Source organism: Protobothrops mucrosquamatus, unplaced genomic scaffold (genome assembly GCF_001527695.2).
Source record: "Protobothrops mucrosquamatus isolate PMUCROS unplaced genomic scaffold, P.Mucros_1.0 scaffold_166, whole genome shotgun sequence".
Taxonomy (NCBI): Eukaryota; Metazoa; Chordata; class Lepidosauria; order Squamata; family Viperidae; genus Protobothrops; species Protobothrops mucrosquamatus.
Genome location: NW_015386242.1, coordinates 283,409 through 294,148, shown reverse-complemented (window position 1 = coordinate 294,148; position 10,740 = coordinate 283,409). Strand labels below are relative to the sequence as shown.

Genomic DNA, 10,740 nt, shown 5'->3' with positions numbered 1-10,740 from the left:
TAGGGTGAGTTTTAAATAGGGACAATTTTTAACGATTTTAAAGAGCCACAGCTACCAATATTTGGGTTTTAATTGGTTTTTAGTAGGGGAAATTTTTTGTATGATGTTTTAATACGCTGTGAGCCGCCCTGAGTCCCATGGGGAGAAGGGCGGCATATAAATCCTGTTAAATAAATAAATAAATAAATAAATAAATAAAGAAGGGGACAACCAAAATATAGGATACTTACTGAATCCAACATATTTAAGTCAATATGGAAAGGTGATTTTTTTTCCCATATTGACTTAACATATCTACTTTCTAGTGTATTTAGATCCTAATATAGTCTAAATTCACTAGAATTCTACTATCTCAGGAAACAATTACGTCAGTTAGAAAGTTATGGAATGGAATGTCAAATAAAAAAAGATTTGATCCTTTTTCCCATGCTAAATTAACTTTCTGGAAAACCCATCTTTAAAAAATTGGGAAAAGATAGTGATATGGAAAAATTGGATGGAAGCAAGTACATGGACCAATTGATAGATAATAATGATTTTTTAACATATGCTGTATTACAAAATATATCAAATGTAACCCAATGGCAATATTTACATATTTACAGTTACATTTGTTAACAATATTGTTAGCCTTTTCATCTGAGATACTAGAACACCTGGTTAAATCTTTTAGCATAGTTAGCTAGCTAGCTATCATCAATAAATCAAATTGATATGCAGATGCTGAGAAATGAGTGCAATAAAGAATTAAGTTATGCAATTATATATAGCTTAAATAATGGGACAGTATCTTAACTTCTACAACAACTGCGCCAACAGTATCTCTAATTATGATTTACTGTATATAGTACAAAAAATATTTAGAATTTATTGGACTCCATTACATTTGAACAAAAAAATATTGTTTAAGGCAGCTTAAGATAATAAGATAATGCTTCTTTACTGTATATATTTTTACAATGTCCTATATTTAACAAGTTTGGGGAGAATGTAGTGGACTATATAAACATGACTGTGTCAAAAGCTAAACTGTTTAGAGAATAATATTCTCCTGAACTATATATCTGGTACTTGGAATTTGATAACTGGATTTTGACAACTATATATCTAGCACTTGGATTCTAACAACATAAACGGATTCTCTGTGTCCTTACTATGGGTGAAAAACTGATATTGCAATATATGAAAAATAAATGTATGGCTCCATTTACTCAACGCATTGAAGACCTGACTGCACTTACTACTTTTGAACAAATTGCATACAGACTTAAATTTTGTATGGGCAACTATAATGAAATATAAAAGTCAGGGGTGCTTTTCTAGATCTAGCATATTTCTGCTTTTCATTTTATTCTATTTATACCTTAAAGAGAGTTGGCGGAACTAAAACATTTTACATTTCTGTAATTCTAGTAAGCCTCACCTCATCCTCTTCTGAGTGAGATTTATTATCCTCTTCCTCTTGACTTCTTTCAGCAGTGTCATTTTCTTCTTCATAATCATCATCTTCACCACCTTCATATTCCAAGAGACAGTAATTATTAAATTTAGTACAGTAACGATGAAAAATATAGCAAGGATACATAGATTGTCTGATAAATAAATAACTACAATGAGTTCTCAGGCCAGATTGGTAAAGTGGTTAAAGCACTAGGCTAGAAACCCAAGAAACCGTGAGTCCTAGTTCCACCTTAGACACAAAACCATCTGAGTTCCTTTAGGCCAGTCACTCTTTACAAGCCCTAGAAAGGAGGCAATGGCAAACTACTTTCAAAATCTTCCCAAGAAAACTGCAAGGATTTGTACAGGCAGTTTCAACTGTCAACTCTGAGTCAAAGGTACACACACAAAAAGGATGAATCTTTAATGTATACAGTAATACAGTCTGTCAATTAACAGATTACATAATTATTCAATCTCACATTCATATTACTCAAATTTTGTAACTAATTTTATCTCAATCAACTTTTTTGTCATTCTGCATTTGGGTCATAATAGCACTTGGAGAGAACCTGAAATGGGTATTTATCGGATGAATAGAGCAAATTGAATGCATGTCCATCCTTTCCTCTCCCTTTATGATGCTGATGACTTCCTGACATTACAGTGGCTATGGATAGGGCCATTCCTCTCCTTTCCTTCTTACTATGCTTTCTCCTGCTAAGGAACACTTCAGACTTGTTTTATTTTTTTCTCCTTCTCTTATACTTTTAGAAAAAACATACTTTGGTCCATATGCAGAATAGCTCCACATTGTTTCATTACACAGACCAAAACATATATTCCAGATGGAATGCATGGAGCAGTTCATATACAGAACATCTGAATATCTTCAAATAACCACATCGGAAATGGACTAGTGGGATTACGGATTTTATTGAGGAACTCTGGATGTGTATTAAAGGGTGACATAGACTATATATAGTAAGTATGGAATATTTAAGAATAATTTTCCAGCTTGGAGTATGTTTCAAGTGGTTCAGCAACTAATGTGAACTACAATTTTGCCAGTTTATCACAGTTTCAAATAAATATTATCAAAATCTCTTACCTCCTTCACCAATATTTTCACTGATTTTTTTTATTTCATCCTTTTCTGATATCTCTTGTTCTAGTTCTCCTTTTGTAATTGGCTTAGCTAAATCAGTTTTTTTGTAGTCTATATCTTCATCCATTTTCTAAAATAGAAGGATTAATTATCTGATATTCAGACTTAATTTTTTCAAAACATTACAAAGCAGTTGAATGTCCCATGCTTGCCCATTTCCTTTCCTTCTTTCTTTCTCCCACTACAATATATTTCTAAACATATTTTGAGCCAAGAACCGATCAAACAAATTACTGATTTTTATAATAAAAATGAGATAGATACCTTGGATGGCCAGCAGAACAATATGCCCATTCCTATAGGTAGTGCCAGCGTTAAGATATAAATTATCCAAAGCCACGGGCGCTCTTCTGCAGCAGTTACCAACTGGCTGAACATACCAGGCTAAAAAAGCAAAGGTCATGCACTTATTTTAGAGCTCAAGCTTCATGGAATTTTCTTCAATACATTATTTTTTTTTTCAAAAATGTTGATCAATCCATGCGCTATATCAATTATAAGCAAGAGTGTTAATATGAAAGAAACATCTGAACATAAAGAAGCCACTATCTTAATTATGTTATATCTCAAATCAACAAAAATTGGTGGATCACACATCTGGAGGAAAAAAATATAGTCATTTGCTTCATGAAACGAGAATGTTAGTGATTGAGGTAACTAATATTTAAAAATAAAGTTTTGTTCTCAAACAGATTTTATCATAATCCAAGAATTGATAATATAATGTTGTATTTTCTAAACAAGAATTCCTCTCTATTACATTTTTTTTAATATTCTTTGACCATTCTTCTCATGCTAAAATCAGGCTACAAAATATGCTAAGAAAGGAAGGGTCTGCCTATTATTAACATCTCTTCTGAAATTTCTCCCAAAGTCATTGGTATGAAGTCAGTTATATATTTACAACTAATACATATATACATACATGGATTCACAAGTGGCAGCTGTATTTAAAGGGCTTTTGCACAGAAATATCTTATGCACCACTTGCAACCATTCCTTGATTGAAAAGTCATGCTCACAATTACTGATGTTATAGTTAGTTTCCATTCAGTTTATACTAGCACATTCTATATAGGCTGTTCCTTGGAAAGCATTTGGAAACTACATTTCATACAAAATATGACAGCAGAGGCAGTGGTAGGTGTTTTTCATTATATTTGGGTGACAACTGCACTGATTCCCATTGACTTCTGAGTGCATTCCAAAGCTACCTTCAAAATCATACATGGTTCTGAACTAGGTATCTGAGTGACCACCTTCTATATTTGTCCTGTGACAAGATGGGCAGCAAGCAAATTTAATAAATAAATAACAACATTCATCTACTATCCAATCAAATTGAATAGGGGAAGCTTCCTCCAGGTCCTATATATTTGTGAACACCATCTAATGGGACTTAGAAAATGGGAATTTTCAATCTCTGCCCAAATGTTTTGGAGCTCTATCCTTACACTCCTCACTCATGGGTCTTTAGGAATAGTAGCAAGAAAGAGAGTACATAAATAAATAAGAGATGGGAGGGCAAAGGAAACAAAGCCCTTCACCGTATTGAAATCTTTTAGCATCACAAACCTATTCAAGAAATATTTGTCATTAACTCCTGAAATTATTTAACTAGGATATCAACTTTTTTTTTCTTCAAAAGTATACAACACTCAATCTCTTGATCCACTAGATTTGTACTGCATAAATGGCATGATGTAACGGGACTGTTCAAATGGGTATTATTATATTCAAATGATGATTATTGATATTGTGAGCATATGTATAAATCAAACTAGACAGAAGACCTGGCCATGAAGACAAAAACTTGCCCAAATCTCAATAAATTTGTTTACTATGTTAAAAAACATCAAATGACATTTTAAGCGCCTTGTGTAAAAGTAAACAAAGCATAAAAGCAAGATTCTAAGGTTAATATAATCAAACTCATCCATTTCTCATCCTTGGGCAATCAGAATGATTGATTAGGAAATCATTATTAGTAAATGAATACAAAACATTGAGCATAATCAACATAATAAATAACATAACACATTAAAAATTAAGTATCATTGGAATTTTGAAATGGTATGCATTTCAGAACTTTTTTGCAGCAACTGTATGTATTTGAGACAAAAATATAATCAATTCTCACTTCGTTGGCACTTGCAATCAATTTTTTAAAGCCCCAGCCATCTGCTGCCCATCGATCAGCAACTTCTTTGTCTGAACATATTATGAAGTTATCAAAGTAAATATTAGATGTCATAGACCAGAGTTCTAAACCCATAGCATCAACAGTAGTCATCTGAAAAGGATGAGTATCTTCAAAATAGTCAGGATTAGGAATTTTCTGAGGACTCCATATACCCTGTAAGAGGAAAATAATAGAATCCATTTGAAAGAAGAAAAACATTAATAACCTAATATGACAGATAGAAGGTTGGCAACCATTCAAAAATGAAGCTTCCCATTATTTTAGAGTGAATTCTAAAGGTACAGATAAATCAAAAGTATTTTTACATAATCCAGCCTCTGGTTCCCATTGATGAATTCAGTCTGTAATATTTTATGGATTGGAAAAGAGCGCTTAGTGCATCAATTAAACTAAAATATTAACCTGTCCCTGAATTGTATTTGTGGCACAATATGAATAAGTTATTTCTCTGTATATTTAGTCCTTTTTTCCTTTCTTTATGGCATGAGTAAATGAGGCAGTATAATTAACCCCAGCACAAATTTCTAAACTTATGAAATTGAAAACAATGGTTTATTAGAATTCTTCTCATTTGATTTTTTTGCACAGCAAAAGAAAGAATAAAAAATCAAAAACTAAGTTGAAGTTTGCTCATCCAAACAAGGCCACCGTCAATTGGTTTAATGATAAGAAGAAATATCTTACTGACGTAGATAGCTGCTTGTGTTAAAGATTTTTATATTTCATTTGGAGTAATACTGTAATTCATACATCATGGTCCAGGATCTTTTAAAGCAGTGGGTATTATTTCCCATTATGTTGCAAATGTCAAAAATAAAATTAAATAAACTAGATTTTATAATAATTGGACATTGTGAAATTTTAATTTTGACCCAACAGTACCATATACAGATGCTATAGATCAGGGGTATCAAACTGCCGGCCTGCGGGTCAGATGCGTCACGCAGAAGCCGCGCCCATCCTATTGCCAGCAATGGCAAAACAGTCCCGATATGTTGCACGTCACGTGACGTCGCGAGTTTGACATGTCTGCTATAGATGCTACTTTGCCAATTTTCTAGAATATAAGTCCTCTTGTGCTTTCAAATAAGTCTACACTCTAGTCTATGGAAGTGTCTAAGGTAATTTGTCTAGGTTGAGATAAATGGAAATCTTTTCGATAATTCTGGACAGAAAAAAAGGTCCATAAACCTAGATCACTCACTTTAGAGGAAAACTAACAAATTAATAGAGTAGATAGATACCTCTAAGAGTTATTACCAGCACTTCTTCGAAGAACCTACTCTTCGCAAAAGTTTCATAAAACCAAGGAAGTCCAGTTGCCTTTTGAAAAAAGCACCTTTGAGACAATTATCACATTTGTTCACCATTTTGTATTTTATATATTGGGTTATTTTTTAATACTTTTTTTCCTATTTATTGTTTGTTTTTGTTGCACAGTATCCTCAGTTTCATTGGGTTTTTGTTGGGAAGCACTATAAATCCATTAAATAAATATATAATAAAATGTATATGAAAATTTTATTAGTAAATACAAGCAGCTTTACTGAATCCAAATAAAGATCAAAAGTCATCAACTTTAAGATTTTTTCTTTGTTTTCAAACAGATAACACAGTGCACTTTTAATCTTCCACTTCTATTTTTTATTACATATATCAACATCTAACTCAATTTTCCCAATGCTATTCTATATATTTCTTATATAGCTGATATGAAGCATATACACACAAAACAAAGTTACAAGCAGAATTGGGGTAAATTTCATAAGAATAACAGTTCTTGGAATAACTGTATGAAGGGCAGTGAGATATCTGAAGCAGTCCACTGATGACAAACTGTTTAGTGAGATAAGAATGATGATTATTGAAATGGCAGCGATTTATGACAGTTGTGAAAGCATGAAATAAATCACCTTAAAAGAGGGCATGGCCGATTAGATGTTGGTACAGAAATACAATCTGTTGCAAGTATCATATGTATAAAATTGACATCAATCCACAAACAGAATCTAATATGACCAGCATACATTTTAACTTCTGGTTCTCCTACCATGCAATGATGATGTGAGATTTGCATTTTAGTAACGGAACAGTTAAAAAGGTCCATTATAATTCCCAACAAAATATATAGTAATCAACATAATATATAACAATTGTTGCTATTACCTGATAGTTCGGATTTTCTATCATTGGAGGCTTCCATTTTCCTTTATAGTTTGGATTGTTCATCATGGGGTGTGCCCATACCCCACAACCAGGTGCAGCTTCACATTTTGGATTAGGAATCTGTGGAGCTTCCCACTCCCCATCCATTTCTTCATCCCTGTAAAACAGATAAATGTATCTATTCAAAAAACATTTTTTTAAAAAAAGGATGGAACTTTACCTCCGAGACCGCCTTCTGCCACAGATTACCTCCCACCGGCCGATACGCTCCCACAGAGAGGCCCTCCTCAGGGTGCCGTCAACCAGACAGTGTCGGCTGGCGACCCCCAGGGGGAGAGCCTTCTCTGTCGGAGCACCCACCCTCTGGAACGAGCTGCCCCAGAGATCCGGGTGATTCCGGATCTCCCCTCCTTCCGCCGCGCCCTCAAGACTTGGTTGTTTCAGCGGGAAGGACTGGCCTAGGGGTATTTTAAATTGGTTTTAACTAAATTTTAGTTAGAAGCGGCCTATTTAAATATTTATTTTTAATCATTTTCTTAAATTTTGTATTGTATTGTATTGGTTGTTTTTAAACTGGCTGTAAGCCGCCCTGAGTCCTCCGGGAGAAGGGCGGGGTATAAATATAATAAAATTCAAAAAAAAAATTCAAATTCAAATAACAAAAACATGCCTTCCCTTCTCTCTGTTTAAACAGCTGAAGACATAACTCAAAAGTTAATAAAAAAAAGATAAAGATAAAGGTTTCTCCTGTCCAACTCTTGGGAGTGGTGCCCATCTCCATTTCTTAGCCTATGGAGCCAGCATTATCCAAAGATATTTCTGTGGTCATGTGACCAGCATGACCATGCCAAGGGCCATGGAACGCTGTTATCTTCCCACCAAACTGATGCCTATTTATCTACTTATATTTGCATGCTTTTGAACTGCTAGGTGGGCAATTCAAAATATAATAGTGACACATAAAATATGTCAGTTTTCTCTAAGTTGACTTCTTGCAATCAAACTCTTGCATCCTGCTAGAGCAGACATGTGAAACACAAGGCCCGTGGGCCAGATCTGGCCCAATACGTGGTTCCGTCCGGCCTGGGGACCTGCTCTGAAAAGAGCGAAGGACTGGCCCGCCGCCCCTCGGCCTGGCCCGGCCCAGGCCGACTGGGCACTGATCTACAACCTGATCTACAACTTTGATGGTTGCGTCCATCAAAGCCAGAATGTGCTCAGCCTTAAATCCATGGGGAAGCCCCGCTCCGCTCCCTGGGTGCGCACACAAGTGGAGTCTGGTGTCTCTCTGGAGAGAGAATAAAAAGCTCTCCATCCTCTTGGCTTGTCTCTCCGGAAAAGAGAAAATAAAATCTTCTTCCCCCAGTCAATCTCCTCTTCCCCTTTAAAAATCCCTCCCCAAGAGCCCTGCCCCGCCACCAGCCACCGCAGAGGCTGCCGGAGCTCCCAATCTCTCTGCCGAATCTGCAGAGCTCTGGCAAAGCCTCCCAGCCAGCACCGATCCCAGCCAGCGCCAATCCCCTCCCAACTCTCCTCTCCACTATACTTTCTTCCTTCTCTCCTTCTCATCTCCTTCCTTCCTCCACGCTCAGGAAGGGGTGATGGGAGGGGGAGAGATTGCCAGCGCTGTCATGTTGCTGCCGGTCTTGCTATCACGCGTGGGGAGAGTCTGTCCCAGTGAAAGAAAAGCCTCATGGCTGCGAGGCTAGCGGTACTGGTGGGAGGGGGGATTGCGCTGATCTACAACCTGGTTGTGTCCATCAAAGCCAGAATGTGCTCAGCCTTAAATCCATGGGGCAGCCCCGCCCCCTGGTGTGCACACAAGTGGAGTCCGGCATCCCTGCTGGCTGTCTTGCCCTGCAGGCTGACTTCACCCAGGATGCCGGTGCTGGCCGTCTTCTGTGTGCACACCCGGGGGTAGGACAGAGGTGGCGGGGCAGCTCCTTGCTGGTTCCAGTGGATCTTAGGCTGAGCGTGTTCTGGCTTTGATGGACGCAACCAGGTTGTAGATCAGCACCACTCCCTCCCCACCAGCACCTCCAGCCTCGCAGCCATGAGGTATCCCTTTCAATGGGATCGCCCCCGCCCGCCCACATGGTATAAGAATGGCCGGAAGCAGCATGTTAATGCTGGCAATCTCTCCCCCTCCCATCACCCCTTCCTGAGCGTGGGGGAAGGAAAGAGATGAGAAGGCGAAGGAAGGAATGGAGGGAGGGAGGGAGGAAGGGAGGGAAGGAGGAAGGAAGGGAGCAACGGAGGGTGGGAGGAATGGAGGATGGGAGGGAGGGAAAAAAGGGAGAGGAAGGAAGGAACAGAGGGAAGAATGAACGGAGGGTGGGAGGGAGGAAGGAACAGGAAGGGAGGGAGGGAGGGAAAAAGGGAGGGAGGAAGGAACAGGGAGGAAAGCACGGAGAGTGGGAGGGAGGGAGGAAGGGAAGAAGGAAGGAACAGAGGGAGGAAGGAATGAAGGGTGGGAGGGAGGAAGGAAGGAAGGAAGGAACGGAGGAAGGAAGGGACAGAGGGAAAAGGGGAGGGTGGAAGGAAGGAACAGAGGAAGAAAGGGAGGGTGGGAGGGAGGGTGGGAAAAAGGGAGGAAGGAACGGAGGGTGGGAGTGAGGAAGGGAGGGAGGAACAGAGGAAGGAAGGGAGGAACAGAGGAAGGAAGGGAGGGTGAGTGGGAGGGACCATGTCCCGGCGCTCGCCCTGGTCCCACCCTCCTCTGCCGGAGACCCTCATATCTGCCCCAGTCCTGCCCAGGCCCCCCTGAAGTGAGTGATGTCAAGATGGCCACGCCCACCCAGTAGGTCACGCCACCCCAGCCACGCCCACCCAGTAGGCTGTGCCCATCTCGGCCACACCCGCCCGGCCCCCTGAGGGGAACCACAATGCTAATGTGGCCCTCAATGAAATTGAGTTTGACATCCCTGTGCTAGAGGTTTTAGTGTTTTCACTTATTCATTACTGCAACATATTGAAAGAGAGAATGCAGATGTTTTTCTTACATCTCTTAAGGTTTTTACTTCAATGAAATGTATAGTGCAATTATTAAATGTTTCAATTACATGTGATCTATGAATCAATGGATCACATGCTACAGATATATGTTTAAGATTCAATTCTTAATAGATCAGTTAAAATAATTTCTAATTAGCATATAGTGAAAATATCATTTTAAGAAAGCTTAAAACCCCATTTTTAATCCAAACCTTTCTGAGTTGGTTTTAGAATCTTGCCTGAGCTTCCAAGTGGTATTATGGTTGACATTAAATTCTGGAGCAATATGCTAGCTTTTCTAAAGTTCTCCTTTCTGCCATAAAATTAGGTAAACAACATTTCAAGTAAATAAATAAACTCTTAACATTTTCTAATGCACAATGTTGAGAACTATTGCTCTTATTTGATATATTAATTTTCATACCTTAAAAGATTCAATTTTCAGTTTCTGAACTAAACTTAATAATCAGTTTTTACATATTTAAATACAATATAAAGCAACTAAAGCCAGCCAATAAAGCAAAAGATAAACACAATTAAAAAACTTACAGATTCCTAAATAAATATCTTCAATCTAATCTGTTACAGTAATAATTACCAGTCTTCTGGTTTTTCTGCATTTGGATCTGGAATGTATTCAGGTTCATTATCAAGCCATCCTTCAGGTTTAACAGCATCAGGATCTTCTATGTTTGGAGGCTCCTCTTCATTCCTTAAAATTACAAACCAATTTTATCACAAAATACATAAAAGAGCAGCAAGATACTTT

The 10,740-nt window shown here is 37.9% G+C and overlaps 1 protein-coding gene across 1 annotated transcript in view; it reads right to left on the bottom strand.

Moving 5' to 3' along the window:
• The window catches only part of CLGN (calmegin), a 34,157-nt gene that overhangs the window by 3,091 nt on the left and 20,326 nt on the right, over positions 1–10,740 (bottom strand). Inside the window, exons 10-14 of the mRNA XM_015821537.2 lie at positions 6,978–7,134; positions 4,749–4,964; positions 2,873–2,992; positions 2,552–2,678; positions 1,424–1,515 (exon numbers count right to left, since the gene is read on the bottom strand). Coding sequence (XP_015677023.2) covers positions 1,424–1,515; positions 2,552–2,678; positions 2,873–2,992; positions 4,749–4,964; positions 6,978–7,134 — 712 coding nt within the window. The remainder of the gene's footprint in view (positions 1–1,423; positions 1,516–2,551; positions 2,679–2,872; positions 2,993–4,748; positions 4,965–6,977; positions 7,135–10,740) is intronic.